This window comes from Chaetodon trifascialis, chromosome 2 (genome assembly GCF_039877785.1).
Source record: "Chaetodon trifascialis isolate fChaTrf1 chromosome 2, fChaTrf1.hap1, whole genome shotgun sequence".
Lineage (NCBI taxonomy): Eukaryota > Metazoa > Chordata > Actinopteri > Chaetodontiformes > Chaetodontidae > Chaetodon > Chaetodon trifascialis.
This window is the reverse complement of record NC_092057.1, coordinates 13,629,313-13,650,331: the sequence shown is the minus strand read 5'-3', so window position 1 is coordinate 13,650,331 and position 21,019 is coordinate 13,629,313. Positions and strand designations below refer to the sequence as shown.

The window sequence follows — 21,019 nt, the reverse complement described above, 5'->3', positions numbered from 1 at the left end:
CTGCCATGAGCATTCAAAGGAATCCTCTTTGCACGATAATTGGAGAAAACCCAACATTGGCACATGAGAGTGGTTTTTGTAATGCATGGTGGGATGCACAAAAAGGCTAAAATGATTTGTCATTTGTATTCAATTGAAATGCTTCATCAATGTGTCTTTATGTGTATTAAGATAAGCTTGTGATGATTTATGTGAGCATTTGCAATTATCCCTGACTTTGCAGTTTGTGGAAACATGCAGGCGAGTAGCTCTGAAAAGCAACAGGATATACGCCATTAACAACTATAATGCTGTTATAAGACCATAAGGGAGGAGTTTGGAAAGAGAGGGATGCACGATCAAAGAGGATTAAGAGGAGGTGTGTAGAGTTCAGGAGTAAAGTCAGAGAACCTGGCAGCAAGGATGAGGTGTAATACTGGAAGGATGGATGAAGACAGGGAATGAAGAAAAGACGAAGGTGCTGCTGAAAAAGAAAGGAAAGAAGAAAAACGGCATCAAGAAATATTAAAAAGAGAGGTGGGATGACGAATGCAAAATTTAACAATGGAAAAAAAGCAGAGGAAGCAAAAGGAAGAAGAAAGCAAAAGACAGAAGATCTGCAGAGAACAGACAAGGTGAATGTGAAAAAGGAGATTAACTCAGGAATGAGTAACACAGATTATGCAGGATGGCTGCTGAGCAAAGGAAAGGAGAGAACATAATAGGTAGGAAACCGGGGAAGAATCCTAAAGGAGCAGATAACGGCTAATCCGAACAAAGCAGGAGAGAGCTGAAAATGATGACAGAGGAAAAGAGGAGAAGCGAGGGGGCAAATGGAGTTCACAGAGAGGAAGGAGACTGAAGAAAGAAAAGAAGAGAGAAACTGTGAGACTGTGCGCAGGTATAATGAGTCCACACAGGATGAAGTAATGAATGAGGCCGGCACTCTTATATATTAGCAAACTAGAATGAAGCTAATGAAATGCTTTTTCTTTAATGCACAAGCCTGAGGCTGGAATTACAAGTGCACAGCAATGCTGTTTTCATTAGACGTAAAGATTCCAGATTTTAGGGGTTAATACTGTTGTGTTTTATGGTAAAAAAGAGAGTAAGTTCTTGATTTAATTTCCATTTAAGTTTGATTTCTGGTCATTCAGTCTTTATGGCTTTTTTGCATTTGAAAAGCTGTATTTTTAAACAGTTTATGTAAAGGTCTTTGCTGTAAATAACACTGATTCTTGAACATAACTAATCCATCGCATAACACTGAGTTGCTTGCTCGCATTGTGACACCATTGTTATTCTCAGAAATGTATTTTTGATAGCATCATACAATGACTTACTGTACTGTAGCTCTGCTCAGACAGGAGCGGCTATGACAACAGAGGATGGAGGTGAAGACAGTCACCTTTCAAGCATTCAGCTCATGGCGCGGTGACCTGTGCCCCAGTGTTTCTTTGTTCAAACAGGGCAGGTAGTTTAGCAATGACTCATGGTTAATCAAAATTCCAGCAGTTGCTTTTCAGGACATGGCACAAAATTAGTTGATTTGGTCTCACGCAGGCAACCAGGCTGATAAGAAATGACTAATTTCCATGTTTCAACATACCAGAACATTTAGTTTTGTCTTGAAGCAACATGCCAAGAACAAAAAATTCTCTTTTTTCACATCAAATATGAGCTTTGACTTACACACACATTTTGCTGGACAAAATAATAAAGTTTTTCCAAGAGTAACCCACCTTTGTTAGAGCTGATAATGGTTCAAGTGCTACACTGCTATAGGAGGATGACACAGCCAAAGCCTCTCCACTAATATAGTGGCACTGTCACAGAAACATAAACGTCTCCATGTCTATTAAACACATTTTTGGGCAACAATTTTATTTATATATTCAAATTTTAACCTTGAACTACTTTAATATAGATATAAAATGCTTGTACGTGAAGATTGAACTGTGGGTTTTTGTGTTATTAACATTAGTGTAATCCTAACTGGAGAGCTTTAATTCAGCAACACTGACACAGTACCTTTATTTTCTCTTTTTTCTTGATAACATGATTTCTCGTCCGTAAAGACAATGAACATTTCAGTATAAATAACTATTCCTGCAGTCCAAACATTACCAGACTCTGCAGTCATCTCTTTCCTCTAATGTTACCTTGTTTATGATTATTGTGTTCACTGGAAAAGGGTTGTAAACGTAAGCAGCAACACACTTCCTTTTGAATATCGTTTTTTCTTATGTCAATAAAAAATGGTCGTTTGGAGAGAGTGTGAAATCAACATCTAAGCCTAGATCATACCTCATAAAAAATTGTAATGTCAAATTGCACCATAATGTGAGTTTAGGGGAACCTCGACCCTGAACAGGTAAAACGTCACGGTCTATAGAGCTTCTGATTGGATGTCGATAAAAGGGGAAACCCCTTGCCATCAGCCAGGGCCATCCCTATCCTGCTCTGCACCGTCCTGGCCACCGTCCAATGTCACATTCACGGTCCATTCACCGCAACCTAAACTGTGTTTTCCTCAAGAAAACACGGCGCTGTTAATGATTCATACTTCTATGAGAGTAAAACAATTAAATAGGGCGATGGTTAAATTGTCTTCGCTCAATACTTTGATAGAATACTTATTAACTCGATTTCTACTTTCCGGTAGAGTATCCATCCTATAAACGCATTAACTTGCGAATCACTACGCTGATTCGCCACCTTTCCCTTTTTCATTTCTTTATCATAAACTACGTGACACTGACAGCGAACGGGTCCGGCTGGAAAAGCCACAGAAACACGCGGAGTCACTTCCCCTCCAAAGGCGATCCCATCCGTTTTTGCTGCTACTGTACTTGCAAAATAGTGCGCCCTACTGTCTCCATTGCGCATGACTGTACGTCGTAATATGAAGTAGGCCTCCTGTTTTTCTCCCCAACCCGGAGTCCTCCCGGCCCCCACCTCCTCGATGCAACGTTCATGTAAGCAAAATACGGAGGCTGCTGTCGACTATTCAGAAAGGTAAGAATTTTTAAATGCACATCCAGGGCCAGCGGTGGTCGTCGAAGGTGAAGTAGCACGGCCGCTGCGGTCGGTAGACGGTGTATTTTTTTTAGCGTGCGGAAGCGGACGGACTGCAGAGGAGGCTTCGGGACTGTTTCCGCACGCTTGAGGGAGAGCAAGGCCCAGTGACCCACATTCAGAGCAGCCTGTGTCTATGTGTACGAGTGGGCGAGCGTGTGCGCGTATCACTGTCAGCGTGTGTGTGTGTGTGTGTGTGTGTGTGTGTGTGTGTGTGTGTGTGTGTGTGTGTGTGTGTGTGTGTGAGTGAGTGAGTGTGTACATACATCTGCCGCGAAAATGTTTCCACCATTGCTGCTTTTAGACGTTTCTCGGCCACCGACGCTTAGGTTTTTGTGGGATTTTACGCGGATCTTGCCCCGCGCGGATGTTTAAGATCAGTTCGCTCGCGCTGTTTGAGGACCAACGGTAATATTTCAGGGATTATTTTGTCTTCAATGTCAGTTGTTGCGTGACAGCTTGAGGCTCGGCGCCAGCTTACCATGGTACAGACTGATATTCCTGTTGTTTATTTCACAAACGTGAAGTGCATTACCTGCCATAACTGTGTCATTCAGTGTTTGGGAGCGTAGCGGGAGGAAATGAGGGCAGTAAGAGCATTAAATCTCTGAGTTAAATGGGCAGTTTTCGGTAGCAAGCTTAGTTAGCCTGCTAGCTAGCGATACGAGCTACTCTCCTTCGGTTGTATAACGAACACCTGTGGCACTAAAAGGTAGATTTATTAAAAATGCTACTATGCCTGTCTGATAGCTAATGGCTATTTTGGTCGACTGCATTATATGGTCTCTCCACCGGGCCATATTGCTAATATCAGTGTTTATTCATTGGCAGAGGTGTACAGTGAGCAGGGTCGCCCAATGGAGAAGCTCAGTCTAACGAAGCTTCACTTATTGGCCATCAGAAATACGTGACTGTAGATCAGGCCAGTGCCTCCCAAAGTAGACATCCGGGACCACTCTGGGGTCCTTAAGGTGGTCAAACAAAATTAATGAATCTCACTGTGATCTCTCACTAGAAGTTGCGCAATAAAATAATCAAGCGAGGTGATAATGTTATCTTACGTTTTTCGGTACACACACTGACCTTCCTGTGTATTCCACCATACCACAAAATCCTGTAAAATGGGGTTCGTGTGGTGCGTGGATGTAGAGCTGCAATGATGAATCTTGTCAACTGCCAAGTTAACTGATAACGATTTTGATCGATCAGTTGGTTTGAATGAAGAAAAAAAAGTCAGAACTGTCTGATTCTTGCTTCTTAAATGTGAATATTTCCTAGTTTCTTCACTCCTCTGTGACAGTAAACTGAACAGCTTTGGGTTGTGGGCTGAAAAACGCCAGTTAACATTTTCTACCGTTTTCAGGGATTTTATAGACCAAACAAGTAATTGATTAATGAATCAAATAATGAACAGATTAATACACAATGAAAATAACCCTTATTTGCAGCTCTAGTATGTTATCTTATTGGTCTTGGGTCTGCTTGACCAGCCATTGTTGGACTGCTGTTAGACATCACAAACATGATTAGTTGATTAATAAACATATTTTTTTCAAACAAAATATCTAGATTCAGTAGTTACAGCCTCTTAATTGTGAGGATAGTATGAATATTTAAGTTTTAATTTAGTTTTTTTTAGCACCTTGGACCGTGACCAAATGATTGAGATTAGCAATCAGTAGATGGTGAAAGTAATGGAGTTGAAAAGATGAACTGATCTAATGGAGTGACAGAAAATTAGTCAGTAACTGTTTTGATGATTGATTAAGTGCATAAGTAATTTTTTTTTTCAGCAAAATTCCCATACTGTACGTTAATCAGTTCCAACATCTCAGTTGTGAGGCCTTGATGCTTTTCTGTGTTTTATACCACCATAAAGTGAATATCTTTGGCTCTTTGCAGTGTCAGACACTATTTAAACCTCATTGTTAGCTTCAGGACAGAAAAATAATTGGCATATTAACTGATGAATGATACTCACTAGTTGCAGGACTAATCTTGTAGGAGGATGAATATATTTTTACCCTGTTGATCTCTAGAATTTGCATGCATGGTAAATAGTTAACACAGGCTCCATGGTATGTTTGAAAATGAGTGTGGGCTATTTGTATTACAGGTGAGGTGTGGCTCACACGTGAAGATTTGTCAGTGCCTGGAAGGATCGGAGCTAAGACAGCTTGTTTTGCCTGAAAAAAGACATTCCAGAAAGTAAGTTTAAAAAAATACTTATTCACCACTTTTTCCATAACTGGGTCACTGTCCTCCAAAAGACTTTCTGAAGTACTAATAATGTATGCATAATAACTGATTTATGGCAGGTTTCCGTTGCTGCACTGATGCACGTTATTCACACTTTAAAGACTGTGTGGTGCAATAACTAGGATACACACATACATATATACTGTCACTGACAGTATGAACTGGGCTTTTTTTTTTTTGCAGCAACAGCATCCAATTTAATATGCAAAATAACACTAAATTTTGTTATAAAACAATTATTGGCCATCAGAAAAAATTCTGAATCAGTAAAGTTGATCTGCTACACTGGCTGATAACATGTTGCTCTGCTTTAAACTTGACCCACTGTATATGCAAGTGAGCTATTTTTAACCAACAATATCAGATTCTGCGTGTGTACCAGCAGTAAAAACTGGTAGGTTGTGAGATTTCTCAGAAAATATTGAAAAAAATGAATTGATTAATGTACATTAATGCATTAATGTAGGTTACAACCAAGAGTCCGCATCAGACTTTGTATCTCTTTTCAGATCCCTTTTTATCTATTGTTGCAAATCGTAATTTTTTTTTACAGCAGTTGTGATTGGACTCTGCAGAGAGTAAGCATGAGTATCTTTAAGATTTTAATGGTCCTACTCTTCCCAACGATACTGCTTTTATGATTTGGTACCTTAATGGTAATCTTATCAGTTCTTTTTGTTATTTTTCATGAGTAAAAACAAATTAAGAACATACATATATTCCATTATTGATTGATTGACATGTGTGTTTGTACATGTGCGTGCACATTTGTATTTGTGTGCTTGTGCATGTGTGAGAGAGCTGGTTCTCAGACATACAACAGGCTCGAGAGAGAGATCTCTCTTCTGTACTGGGAAAAGTAAAAATGCATCACAGACTTAATTCCTGTCTTAATTCCTCCAATACTGACAGCAAAACCAATAACATCGGAGCTAATCGATGCTATGGTCTTTAATAATTTAACCCTGTAGCCCATTTAATACCAGGTTTTCTTGACTATCCTCAGAACAGTAAAGATGGGAAGTTGACCCGATGACCCCACATGACTCCAGTCTTCTGTTCTGATTTCTCCGCAGGTTTGGCTGAACACCATGTCTTTCCCGCGATCTGGTGCCCACTCGTGACCCCAATGACCTCAACGTCAGTTTTGACCATAGAGTCATCTTTGACCCCAAACCCTTTCTACGACCCCTGAGAAGAGACGTTAAATAACCACGTGCATAAGCTGCATTGGGGTGAGGAGGGACTGCATACACATGCACAGAGAGCTGTGTTGTGATGAACATAAATTAGCTTCTGGAAGACGTTCAAGTTTGATCCCGCAGACTGTTTTGTTCTGAATGAGTAAATCTAATTACACTTTATTTACATGCACATACATGTTCCCTAGTCTGTATAGCAACATGTGTTATATAATGTCTGACTGACCAAAAATATGCTCTTTTCCTGATTTCAGGCACATTATTCGCCAAAACATTCACTTGTGTTTTGTTTTTCTGTCTGTCTAGGTGGTCTTCCAAATGCCTACCTCACGCCTCAAGAGCAAATCACTGCAACCACAGCCCTGATCAGCAGCCACCATGACATCAAGCATAGGGTATGCTGCAACACACACACACACACACACACAATATGTCACTTTGTCATAAATGACATGCATACACACTATACATGCATGTACAAAAGTACAATATATGTACACAGATATACACGTTAGCAAAAACATTTTATCCATAATGGTGTGTATTAATCAAGTACTCCTTTTATTTCTTCTTCTTTTGCGCCTTTTGTAGGCACCAGAACAGTGAAATGGAAATATATTAAAGAGCTCTGTCAATACAGATGAAAATATTTGCATTGACCCATATTAATTGAAGCGTAGGCAACATCACACCCTGTTACACAAATGCACCCGTAACCTTCTTGGCAAGCACAACACATTCCCCTCTCACTCTCTTTCTGTGTGACCCAAAAATAAACCTGCTCCTGGCATGTAGGAATCCTCTCATTAGCCAACATCCGTCATTGGCTAAAATTAACAATACGTATCTGCTTTCAAGCTGCCAACAAACGCGCACGCACAGGAAAGCGCAGTATGATTATTTTGTCTCTCCTCCTGTAGGGATGATTGTAGCATCTTTGATGGGTTGATGGAAGAAGATGAAAAGGACAAAGCAAAACGGTAAGATAAATATAAAGATAAACACGCTATAGAGATGCTGTTTGTAGTATGTGCTTGATATACACCAGTCCTTTTCATAAAGCAACACGTGGTATTTAGAGGATTTGATCTCAACCAGAGCCGTGCTTATTAACTCAGTCAACATTTGACTCGTTTAATTTTTTAGCTGCAGTGAGAAAATACTACTTTGAGACCGACATTATTGTATGTAGTACACAGCAGCTTTACTGCTTTAACCTGACAAAAAAGGTTACACCTGCTTATTTTCAGGGTTGCCGGGTTGTTTCGCTTTGTCAAAGGTGACAAAATAAATCTCCGAAACGTTTGTTATCTCCTTTCCAACTGTGGCTTTGATTGCAGTGTGTCCCGTAACAAGTCTGAGAAGAAACGGAGAGACCAGTTCAATGTCCTCATCAAGGAACTCGGCACGATGTTGCCGGGCAACACCAGGAAGATGGACAAGTCCACCATCCTGCAGAAAAGCATTGACTTCCTGTGTAAACACAAAGGTCAGGGCGTTCTACCACCCTCACCTCCTGTGTCGACCACGTCACAGGGTGGACACTGCTTGCTCTATATTTAGTTTGATCATTTTTTTACCACTCTTGTGTACACTGTTGTCTGTGCTTGTTTACTGTCTTTAATAGAGCTTGTCAAAAGGAACAAGCTCTCTCTGGTTTTATTACACTTTTAATGAGACGCGAGGACTGTTACTCTTAAATTAATTTTAACCTTTCGACTGCAAATCGTTTACTTAATATATCACAATGAGTAATTATTCCATACTTTAATTCTGTGATTGAGCTACTTTAAACTCACGTCCTTGACTGTTTCTCCACTCATAATATTAGTTGATCGCTATTTGAATACTGGGATTATCCTCTTAATCTGAAATATTCAATTACTGCGCATGGATTACTATTTTTTTTTCTTAATCCCAGCTCTTATCAGTTCCATGTATGCATTATAATTAACTGTCAGCTGCCACTTCACTGGTGCAGTTTGTTTCTAGTGTTTGTTTAATTGCCTTGTTTTCAGTCTGAACCTTGTACTATCGACATGTTTTTGTACCAGCCTGCCCTGTGTTATTGTGTGCTTTGTCTCCATGCTGTCTCTTTTGTGTCCTGTCACGTCATTGTTTTCTCCATTTGCTTTGTTTGTTTCCTCCATCAGAGATCGCAGCCCAGTCGGAGTCGAGTGAGATCAGGCAGGACTGGAAGCCTCCATTTCTTAGCAACGAGGAGTTTACCCAGCTCATGCTGGAGGTCAGAAATCTCACATTTTTTACTGTAATCCTGTCTGTTACGTGGAAACACAGGTATTATTTTACTCTTGTAGTAAATTTTTCATGAGCAGGGTCAAGATTAATTCTACTTCACCTCAGTAAACTCAATTGTATTTGGATTTTATTTCTAAAAGTAAAAAAGTTGCCGTATGATTTTAACAGATTTGACCCGTTGTTTATTTTTCTCATTTTTAACAAAATACAAATTGATGACAGTCTTTTAATTCCACTGCTGCAGGCCGACATCAAGGGGTGTTCTCTTTATCTTGTCTTGTATTGTCAGGCTCTGGATGGGTTCTTTATAGCAATAATGACTGATGGGAACATCCTCTACGTCTCCGAGAGTGTCACCTCACTACTAGAACACCTACCGGTGAGTAACACTGTCTTTTGCCTGGTATGTATTAGTCATCCATTGCATTGTAAAACAGGCTTTGGCAGGATTTTATTTTTTTTGCGCGCGCGTCTGTGGCTCGGATTAAACATGTTGGGATGACCTATGTGTGCTAAAAAAACAGGTTTGGCTATTCTTCTGATTTGTGTGTGTGTTTCCCAGACGGACTTGGTGGACCAGAACCTGTTAAACTTCCTGCCAATTGGAGAACACTCCGAAGTGTACAAGGCTCTGTCCACGCACCCCACCGATCCAGAGAGCCTTAGCACCGATTTCCTGAAGAGTCAGTAACACCCCGAGTCAGATTACACCATATGTGCTGCTTGTTTCAACATTATCCAATAATACTGGACTGTATTGTGTGCTAGATGGGTAAATGGGAATATCATTCATTTACCTCCACACTTCAGGACACACAGCTTGCAGTTTTATTATTTTTCCGTAGTTTGATTTATCGGTAGACTTTTGTGTTTGAGCTTTTAATATCCACAGAAAATGTCTTATTTTGTTTGTGTTGGAAACTAGAAACCCATGAGTATCCCAACATATTGAAAAAGTCTGATGAATTTAATGAAGAAGATTTTCAAGGTTTCACAGCTCTGTAACTAATGTTAGTTTAATATAAGTCCTGTTTATCTTTTGTGTGTTGGGAAGCAATTTGGTAGAAATGTATAAAATAATCTGAGATATTTCCCTTAAACAGGAATACTTGTACAAAGTCCATTCTCAGTGCAGCATTATGCAGCAATGCAAAACATCTAAAACTACTCTTATTTTTTGTGTGATGCTTGGACACATTATCACTGTTTTGTGTTGATTTCCTTCAAGCCTCATTAAGCATTCTAAACACACAAACAATGTTTTTTCTGGATGCTACATCGTATTTTTGACCTAAGTTGTATTTTTTAATTTTTTTTATTTTCAGCTAAGAACCACATGGAGTTCTGCTGCCATATGTTGCGAGGAGCCATTGACCCCAAACAACCTCCTGTCTACGAATATGTTAAATTCATTGGCAACTTCAAGTCACTTAACAATGGTATGTCACTGAGAGCCACACCGAACCACACTGTATATTCCTTGACTCGTCTTTTCAATTCAATGGCAAACTGCTCTGTTTTGTAGTTCCCAACATCACGAGGAATGGTCTAGCGGGAGTGCTACAGCGGTCACTACAACCTGCGTTTGATGACCAGGTGTGCTTTGTAGCCACTGTCCGGCTGGCTAAACCTCAGTTTATCAAGGTATTCTTAAACACTCTCACGTGCAAATAAAATCACACTGTAATTCATGATCTTTTCATGTAATATGCTGTCTCTCTTCTGTTGCTTTTGTTTTTAAATTTGTAGGAGATGTGTACAGTGGAGGAGCCCAATGAAGAATTCACCTCCCGGCACAGTCTAGAATGGAAGTTCCTCTTTTTAGACCATAGGTAAACATAAACACACATTGTGTGTTCTTCCTTTAGCTGCTAGTACTTTGACAGTCGAATAGTGTCAGAGACCCCCTCCCTGCCATGTCTTTCTGGCTTTGGGGGGGGGGGGGGGTGTCTGTGTCCAACTATTTCTTTAACTTTCTGGAAACAACAATCTTGCATTTTCTCCCACTTTGCCCTGTGATTGGCCTTCTGTTTCAGTGTGTCAGTGTGATTTATGATGATGCCATTTCTCCTTTTCAGAGCTCCACCAATCATAGGTTACCTGCCTTTCGAGGTTCTGGGAACATCAGGGTACGACTATTACCACGTGGACGACCTGGAGACACTGGCCAAGTGTCACGAGCACTGTGAGGGCTCACATCGACACACTTAGAGTTAAGGTTTTTTTTGGAAAGTGCCTCTGAACTCATTCTTTCTAACATCTCTCCTGTTCAGTGATGCAGTATGGTAAAGGGAAGTCTTGCTACTACCGTTTCCTGACTAAAGGTCAACAGTGGATCTGGCTGCAGACACACTACTACATCACCTATCACCAGTGGAACTCGCGGCCTGAGTTTATTGTCTGCACGCACACAGTAGTCAGGTACTGCAGCTGAATGTTCGCTCGCCTTACCTTTTTCTCTGAACTTTGTACTGATGATACATTTATCAGAGAATTTGTCTTGATCTTGTTCTGGGACATTTCCAAACCAATGTTCAGACTCTAATAATACAGGCTCCTCATATCCACTTCAGTGATCTACATTTTTAAATTGTCCTCACATCCCTTGCACATCACCTTCTTGCTTTTTCACCATTCGCTCTTCAAATCTCCCTTTTTTTTAATGCAGCTATGCAGAGGTGAGGGCAGAACAGCGCAGAGAGCTGGGCATTGAGGAGTCTAACCCAGAAATTGCTGCAGATAAGGTGAGAAATTACTTGTGGAGATGGTCTGTATTCAACTGTTTTCATAAATGCACAATCCTTATAAGGAAAGGAATCACCATATGCCAGGTATGGAGGAGAAATTGTGGAAAAAAAACATATTGTGGTTGAAGTTGTAGATTTGTTTTTTAAGAATGAGTAGCAAAACTATCAGTAAAGTACTTAAACTTCCATTTATTGATGTCTTAAACATACAAAAGAATAAATTCAGCCTCATTTGTTTAAAGGCTCACAAGATAAAACCCCTAAATGTGTTTCTGATGTCAACTGTGAACTGCCTCATACAATTGGACGTCTAAAGCCTGCTTTCTTCCAAATGTGTTCCCACTCACTTCTGTCAGTGAGTTGCTACTGTCTATTAACATTTCTCACACTGTCTACAAATCTTTGACAATGTGACTATTGTTCCCTGCTGTTGTCTCAATCCCTTTTGGTCAGTGATTACATTGAGATGAGAGCAACAGATGTATCATAAATCAAACTTTGGCGAGAACTCACAAACCCTAGGTACAGGCCATAAAACCCCTGGATGGTGGTTGTTAATCTCACATAAATGAAGTTATATTTGTCGATAAATGACCCTTTTGGGTTGTCCATCTAGTAGCTGTTAATTAGCATGCATTTGTAGGATCACAGGCTGGAGGGCATGCAGTGTATTTACTGTATATTGCTGTCTGTTCAAATCAAATTTCATGGATTTTTAGCATTTTTATTGGATTTATCAGTCCTGTCATTTTCATCTACATGCAGTCTGACTTTTATTTTTAAAGGACTGCCCGTCAAGTGTATTTTCCCTCTGCTTATCTGCTCATAGAGTCAGGACTCTGGCTCTGAGTCACAGCTGAATACATCTAGCCTCAAGGAGGCTCTGGAGCGATTTGACCACAGCCGAACACCCTCAACCTCTTCACGGAGTTCCCGCAAGTCCTCATCGCACGTCTCCGACAACACTTGCACTTGTAAGGACACACACACACAGTTGCACGCACATACATAACATTAATCAGTTCTACCCTGACATCAGATCAGTGATACATCAGTACACAAAACCCTGTTGGAAGTTTATACAGTATCAACCAGCAGCGTCTAGAGTTGTAATGCCTGCACATCAATGATTCTGTGTCCACAGCAACAGCCTCCAAGCTACACATGGACACAGCCACACCTCCTCGGCAGTCATTGGCCTCCACCATGGAGAAGACATCACAGCGTCGCTCATCCATCAGCAGCCAGGTGAGACTTGATTGGCCAAAACACCAACACATAGCAAACTACAGCATCCTGTTTTGACAGATTTTTTTGTCATTATGATTCATCACTGTTTGTGTTACAAATAGAGGCAAATATAGGCATTTTATTCACTCACACTCACACACACACACAGTTTTATCATTCAGCATGGTTAAGGAAATGTTATGTAATAAATTCATACACTTCATTCCTCATGATTCTCTGCATTATCTGTATGTTTGCAGTCTATGTGCTCTCAGACCACAGGCCAGAGTGTGACTCCAGGCATGATCACTCAGCAGCAGCAGCAACAGCAGCAGCAGCAACAACAGCCACAACAGCCACAACAGCCACAGCCGCAGCAGCAGCTACAGGCAAACGTACAGGTGAGAATGGTGGCACCACACTTTTTATTACATGATGGTGTGTTGTGGAGTAGAGCTGAAATAATCTGTCAGTTAATTTTTCAGTCGATTGACAAAAAACTAATGAGAAACAGTTTTGACTATAGACTAATCTTTTTTTAGTAAAAAAGCAGGGATGGGAATTTATAAGATTTTATTGACATCAATGTCATTATTGATTCTGCTTATGTGTTTTATCCAGTCCTTTATTGATTCCTAATAAATGCGGGCGAGTCAAGCTTGCTGTAGCCGAAGAGCTTGCTGTTGCAACAGTCTGTGTATCATCATCTAAAATGCATGAAATGAGAGAACACTTTGTGACTATTTAGGTTTTCAAAGTCAAAGAAAAAACCTGCTAAGCTAACGGATGTTCTGCTCGAAGGCAGAGGATTTCGATGGATCAGACAATTAGGAACCTCTTATCGATTCACATCTCAATGCTCTATTGTGGAACAACAGTTTCTGCTGAATGCATGTACACACAGTCAAGTGAGTAACCTGTTCTTTTCCTCTCTCCACCCACAGCCAGTGATGGAGTTCTCAGCGCAGGTGAATGCCATGCAGCATCTGAAGGAGCAGCTGGAACAGAGGACAAGAATGATCCAGGCCAACATCCAGCGGCAGCAGGAGGAACTGAGACACATCCAAGAGCAACTACAGAGAGTGCAGGGACAGGGCATACAGGTAAGATATAGACGCACACACGATGATGTCAAGGCAGCAGGATTTTAGCACGTCAAATGTTGCCTTTTGATGCAAACAGAGGTTAAATGTAGGTAGAGTTTGCTGAAGGTATATTAGATTTAGTCTATAGCTAAATGTCTCAGATGTGACGTTTATAATGTAGTGCACTCAGTCCTCACTTTCTGAAATCTTCTCTTCCTTCATTTTGTTTCCCTCCTCCCTCATTTGTCTTCATCTCTGACTTCATCAGTTTTACTTAGTTGGGGTTGGACAGAAGAAAGACAGAGTTAATTGGTAAAATTGAACATGTATTACTGCACCTAACCTTTTGCCAAAAAAGAAAATTAATTATCCGAGTGCTACTTTAGTTTACTGAAAGGGTTTCTTTTTGGTCACAGAATAATAGCATACTTACCTTTTTGAAAAGTCACTTTCATTGGAAAATATTGAAGATCTTGGGCAGTAGCATTCAGGTTTCTCCCTGTGATGTTTTCCAAATATTTTAAATTACTCATTTCAGCAAAACTAGCATGCCACCTCTCTTCTTTTTTAAAAGATCAGCAGGTGTGTTGTGCTTTGTCTTTTTCCTGTTGTGTCCCACATGACTTTGCCTGTCCTAGATCAGAACATGAATATGTATTCTGTATTATTGTTATTCTTTTCAGGGGAAACCGCAATTTCACTACCTGAAAATGCGCCTCGTAAAGACAATTAACTTTCAGTAAATTATTCTGCTAGTACAATAAATCTATATTTAAACTGGGCAAATAAATGTGCAAAAACATCTGCATGCAGTGCAAACAAACACACAGATCACAGTGGCCTGACATTTAACGTTTCCATCCCGACAGATGTTGCTGCAGCAGCAGGGTGGCGCGATGAACGTGCAGCTCCCCCAGGTGGGGTCTTGTGATCTTGTAATCTTGAGTGAACCTTTGACACTACTGGTCACATGTATCCATATATATGTGTAGAATTTCACAAACACAGTACTGTTCTTTGAACTTGTAATGGTTGCATCTCATTCAGATGACGTGGGTGTGTTGGTTGTGTTCAACCATGTAAGAAATTTCACAGAAAACTCACAGTGGCAGTGGGATATTGGAGTACTGTAGAACTTACAAACCATCATATTTAGAGTTAGTGAGCACTACCATCCATGCTCCTTTGCATTACATGACTGTGGATTTGTGATCTGTTGGATTTCTTTGAAGCTATGTTCAAATTGGACATCGGAAATCTGTGAAGAAATGGCCCGAAGTTTACTCTGTTTTAAAATAATTCATGTTCTGTCCCTCCCTCATTCCCCGTATTTGCCACTCTGCAGCCCCAGCGTCAGCCCCAGCAACCTCTGCAGGCTCAGCCTCAACCCCAGCCTCAGCCACAGCCTCAGCCCCAGCCTCAGCCCCAAACCCAGACCCAGGGCTCTGTATCGGCTCCGCTATACAACACCATGATGATTTCCCAGCCGGGGCAGCCCAATGTGCTGCAGATCAGCACCAGCCTGCCACAGAACAACACACAGCAAGGCACCGCTGTGGCCACCTTCACACAGGACCGACAGATCCGGTTAGTAGACAACCAAACCTGATACTGAGAGGAATACTGCTCCTTAGTAAACAATCTGTACAAGAAGATTTGAATCACAGACATCCAGTATGATTCATGATTCCCGTCATTAGTTTTCTCTTCCTGTTTCATTTCCCTTTTCTTCCACTTCATTCTGCTCAGGTTCCCAGCAGGGCAGCAGCTGGTGACTAAGCTTGTGACAGCTCCAATGGCATGTGGAGCAGTCATGGTGCCCACCTCCATGTTCATGGGACAGGTGGTCACTGCGTACAACCCATTTGGTGGTCAGCAGGTAAGTGCAAAGTCGTATGAGTCATAGAGCAACTGATGAAACCTAAGATCATAAAAAAAAAAACACCACTGTAGAGTTGATCCAAGCGACCATGTGCAAGGCATGCAGCCACCCAGCTGCTCAGTGCTGACAGAGTGTGGTTACAGTGTGAAAGTGTTAAGTAGAACGGAATAAAAACCATGGCATTGTTGGGGAAAATTGGCTTGTTTGCTCAGTGGAAAATGTGTGTGCTTCAGGAAAACAGTAATATTCTTCTAGTCTACGCCTGAAAGCAGCTCACAGAGAGATTAGAATGAATCCCACTATTGATCAGTTTGAAAGTTCTTTAACATTTGTCAAGTCGTTGATGCCTAAAGATGACTCCAAGGGCAAACAGGCCATAAGACTAGTGCCTGATTTATGAAAAACAGGTATGGTGTTGTTGTTACATGAGCATACACGATAGACTCCATCCCTTTCCATTTGTCTTTCCAGTCCAAAAACTAGAAATTGAAACTTGAAAAACTGCCTCCTTAGAGAACCCACTGAGTTCTAGAGGTGATACTAATGATAAGACTTAATGTGAGGGATCTCTCTGAGAGAAGTACATGGTCAACAATATTGTGTGAAGATTCTCATCCATTCAGCTCACGGAGTGCTTCCTAGCCTACAATATTCCACATACAACTTAATTTCTTATCTACGTCTTATTCTACTATCCTGTGTTGTTCTCTGTTAACTCCTATATCAATTCAGCAGGGAGGGCAAACCCAGACCCTGACTCTACAACCAGCCCAGCCACCCCAAGGTCAGCCCGATGGCCAAAACCAGACGACTGTAGTCGCTCAGAGCGGCCAGCAGGGGCAGCAGCAACAGCAGCAGTTCCTACAGGTATCAGTAGAGGACACAAACATCATTTATCTAAATAGACATTCTGATGGTTACTCACACTTTTTGTCTTAGTGAAAAAGAATTTAATTGGTAACCTTGTCATATTCTAATATTCTTGCCATGTTTTTTCTGTCAGGGCACTCGTCTACTCCACAGTAACCAGTCTACCCAGCTGATTCTACAGGCAGCTTTCCCACTCCAACAACAGGGCACCTTCACCCAGGCGACACACCAACAGCAACCACAGCAGCAACAACAACAACAACAACAACAACAACAACAGCAGCAGCAGCAGCATCAACGGCAACAGCAGCAACAACAATCTCTCCTCCAGAGGCACCAGCAGCAGCTGAAACCACAGCCGCAGAAACAGCAGAAAGCCCCGTCATCGCACAGGACTGACAGTGTCAGCAGCCAGCCACAGTAAAGTCTGGGGGTAAAACGTGTGAAACTCTTAAGGGATTGCTGCATACACATGTTTTGAAAACTTCCCTTTCCCCCCAAATCGTCGCCCACCCTTCCTCCATCTGAACGAAATGAGTCATAGGAAAAAAGGAAACCCTGCGAGGAACTCGCCGAGGATTGTCAGCATGGCAACAGGATGGATTAAAATCCCTGTTTCCCTCACCAGAGGGAGCTCTAGTCTCCAAAAATCCAGAGAACACCTTATTGCCACGGTAAAGACAGACTTCTTTTTTTTTTTTTTTTGAAGGTGTGTCAGAGTGGACTGACCTTGTACAGATTTACTGTATGATAAGAAAAACTTGTAAATATCCACTATAGCCTAACAGGAAACAGAAATGTAGTATTTTATATGATTGCATGGAAAGAATAACTGTGTAAGCTTTTATTAGTCGCTTTTGAAAACTGAATTTTTACTTTGTTCAAGTGTTTTCTGGTCAGAGACGGAGCAGTGACGTGCTCTTTAAGAACCCCTCCTCTCCCCCCTTCTCTAAAAAAAAAAAAAGTCCAGAATAAGGCTTTAAAGTTCAGTTTGTTTAAAAAAAAATGGTTGGGCTTGGGTTTTTTTGTGGAAGTTGTGTTTTTAAACACTGTGTCTCTGAGACAAAAAAAATGGCTCTTTTTAACTTTGTAAGTACACATTATGTCTGGCAAGAAATTAGATGACAGTTTAACTGAATTATTCACAGGATGATCACTGTACGTGTGACGGGTTTAGAGATTCCAAGTGCCAATAACATAGTCAATTATGTTGTTTTTATTTCAAGCAGACTATTCAAAGGCGTATATATATTTTCCAACAAGATATTACCCCTAATAAAGTTCATGCGTGTGTATATAGTAGGGATTATTTTTTAACAGTCAGAGAGCCCTATACGTAACAAACAGTATATCCTCATCCCCCCGGAAACTTTAGCACTTGATGTGGTTGTGTACAGTAAATCACTGTCAAGCCCTAGTTGTTTGTAATCTGTGGTGTGATTCTGTGAGCTAGTGTGTGTTTTTTGGAGTACAATCTTTGTGTGCATGAGTGGGCATGAGAGTGTCTGTGCTCGGTGTGTGCGTGCGCGTGTGTGTGTGTGTGTGTGTGTGTGTGTGTTCGTCGCCCCTTGTGTCTTACAATAATTGACTTAGTAAGGGTTTTGAAGTCGCTGGATGGTACTTGTCTTCTCAGGAATGTGGAAAGTTTTTTGCATCTGCCTCAGTCTGGAACCAGACCAGGAAGGATTAGACGGTGATGCTGCAAAGACCAGAGCTAGAAATGTCACGAAGGGTGTGGTGATTGAAGCAAATCTGACCCAGATTTCTCAGAGCCTTCGCTGTTGTTTTGTTATCAAAAATAGCGTGGAGGGAGAAGTCTCCAATATAGTAAAAAATGCATTTTTAGTATTCTCATTTTTGTTTTAGTCAGGCGGTGAAGGGGGTGTTGAGATATCAGCCATTCACCCAGATTGGATTAGACTGACGTCATTGTGTGGTCTCATGGTCTTCTGTATCATCAGTGTTTTGTCCTTCTTTCTCTTCCTAGGCCTCAGAAACCTTCATGCAGTTCAGTTCACTCATCTCTCAGTTCTCAGACAGCAGTTAAAACTGGGGCTGTGCCCAAGGCCAGTTTAGGTACAGATGGAAATGGGCTCAGCCCCTCTACTACAGTTGTAAGCCATATCGAACAGAAAAGCCTTGGATTGGAGGAAGTGTAATGGTTGGCAAAGGAGCTTTTAGAATGTGTTGTTTTGTTTCCAATGTAGTGAAGACTGTGTGTGTGCGTGTGTGTGTGTATGTATGGGGATGTGTGTGTTTGGCTGAATATAGCATCTCCTCTTCTTGATCCTACTTCTTGTATCACTCGGGGATCAGTATTGGTTTCCCCCAGGCGATAGCCAATCAGTTCTTGCGTTGCAGTATAAAGAAATAATTGTAATATTCAAGAAACTTCCTCTCCGGTTGGGCTCAGTATTCTGCAAAGCCCGTGTGTGGGACAGCTCAACTTGAATACATGTTTGTGTGTGAGAGAGAGTCTGTATGTATGTTAACTGTCACTGTAACCCATTATATTTTCATATGGAAGCAGACGTGTGACTGAAAAAATGGAAGTGCAGAGCATTGGTCATCTGTCCGTCTGTAAAGAATACAGGCAGTGTTATTGTTCTACAATGACAGACACAGACTGCTCAACAAACACTTAACCACAACAACTCTACATCAGACCAGTCCCAAATGGTAACCCTCTAAGATATGCTTTTAATTAAATCAGCAGTTTATGCAACTAAGCAGGGAAAAATCCTCTTCTCCTTTTAATCCACAAAGAAGGAAAAGGAGAGAACATTTACAGTGAGGATCTTATTGTTCGAACCAGGTCTTCCACCCATCACATAGCAAACGTAAATCTCTATAGACTAGTTTGTGTTTGCGGCATCACTCTGAAGGGTAATGTTGAAATGTTTATAGTTTGTGTCACTGATACCCAGCCCAAAGAATGTAAAGGTGTTTTAAGAGACAAATGGATGTTGTAACTGTTGATTATGGAGAACCTTTTGACAGGCTTTGCGATGAAGGAAAATGAGGGGTGTGAAAGAAAATCATGTTTCTCACTGCTAGGAACCACATATAGAATCTCAAATACAGTCTTATTTACAGGCTTTGCATTGTACAAGAACGTCTGAATGTTTCACCATTACAAACTTTCTGTTTTTGCAACGATAATTTTCTGACACCAGGTTGGAGAAAGAGTTTAAAAACTGTTGAAAGGTTAGGTGTAAGATATTTGAAACGGCACACCATGGAAAAGGCAGCGAGCCCCCTCCACAGAGATACACAGATCACTTTTCCACGACACAGTTTGGTTCTAAAGAGTCCTAGTTTAATACTGTACACATGCACAAAGCTAAGAACACCAGTATTCAGTGTAAAACAGTGCTATGCTTACCTGTACTGTATGTACAGACAGGTGACGAAGGAAAAACCTGATTAAAAGAGTCGAGAAACGACAAAAGCAAAGGCTTCCACACAGGTGCACTGCATGGTACAATTAAGCAATTAACATCCAATCACGAAATGCTGAGCAGGCCCAGCTGATTCCAGTCACAACAACGTGTTGATGCAGGAAGAGTGGCTCGAACGACATCTGCATTCACATCTATGGGAAGGACATCCGTAAACAGGGTTGGAAACTGTGGTCAGCAGCGCGCATAGGACGACCGGGACATTTGTGTGTTAGTGGGACTAGAGGGAAAACAGAAGAGAGAAAAAGCGATATGGTCCTTCACCATTTTTTCAACAAGTGTGTGTGTATGTGTGGTGTACACAAAGAGAACGGTACAGGCCTGAACACTTGGCCCTGACAGTGAGGGGATTTGGTGGCTCTGTTATCCTGCTGGGGGACATTTTGTCGGCATGATTTGCGTCCACTTACAGGGAAGAGTCACAGCAAATCAATACAAAATTGTTCCTTTATTTCAACCCTGATGGGAGCGTCTCCTCCAGGATGGCAGTGCCCCCATCTGTAAAGCATGAGGGGCCACTCAGTGGTTAGATGAGTGTTAAAATGATGTGAATCTGGTCTTCGCAGTAACCACAGCTCAGCCCAGTTGAACACCTATTGGGTGTTTTAGACCACCATCAAAACACCAAATGAGGGAATATGTTTCAGAAGGGCGGTGTTCATTCCTCCTGTAGAATTTCAGAGACTTGTAGAATCAATGTCAAGGCACACTGAGGCTGTTCTGGCAGCACGTGATGGCCCACCACCTTAATAAAATGCGTTCCGTTGGTTTTTCCTTTGCTTTGTCACCTGTCTGTATGTATGTATATCCCTTCTTCTGCTCTTGAACTGTGTTCCTTTATCAACCCCAAAGTCAAATGTAATAATAATCAATATTTTGAGGCAAATGTTTGCTATTATTATAACCTCCCTCTCCCCTCTTGGTCAATTTGAAAATAAAAACTGTTTCGAATATTATCGGTGGTGCA

The 21,019-nt window shown here is 41.2% G+C and overlaps 1 protein-coding gene across 6 annotated transcripts; it reads left to right on the top strand.

Annotated features, from left to right (window-relative positions):
* Nucleotides 1-2,840: 2,840 nt before the first annotated feature.
* On the top strand, nt 2,841-21,008 carry LOC139350172 (circadian locomoter output cycles protein kaput-like). Of its 6 annotated transcripts, none has more exons than XM_070991355.1 (24): nt 2,865-2,997; nt 5,174-5,265; nt 6,393-6,551; nt 6,825-6,913; nt 7,439-7,498; nt 7,859-8,007; nt 8,672-8,763; nt 9,067-9,156; nt 9,340-9,460; nt 10,103-10,216; nt 10,303-10,421; nt 10,527-10,609; nt 10,856-10,962; nt 11,051-11,198; nt 11,446-11,521; nt 12,354-12,498; nt 12,669-12,772; nt 13,015-13,155; nt 13,699-13,857; nt 14,709-14,756; nt 15,185-15,426; nt 15,589-15,718; nt 16,457-16,588; nt 16,725-21,008. In XM_070991355.1, the coding sequence occupies exons 4-24, from the start codon at nt 6,897-6,899 to the stop codon at nt 17,013-17,015; spliced, it is 2,568 nt and encodes an 855-aa protein (XP_070847456.1). In that variant the 5' UTR covers nt 2,865-2,997; nt 5,174-5,265; nt 6,393-6,551; nt 6,825-6,896; the 3' UTR covers nt 17,016-21,008. The 6 variants fall into 6 exon arrangements, with proteins under 6 accessions (XP_070847478.1, XP_070847456.1, XP_070847439.1 ...); XM_070991338.1 differs by having other exon boundaries at nt 16,454-16,588; XM_070991366.1 differs by lacking the exon at nt 2,865-2,997 and adding an exon at nt 3,280-3,465.
* The last annotated feature ends 11 nt before the right edge of the window (nt 21,009-21,019 follow it).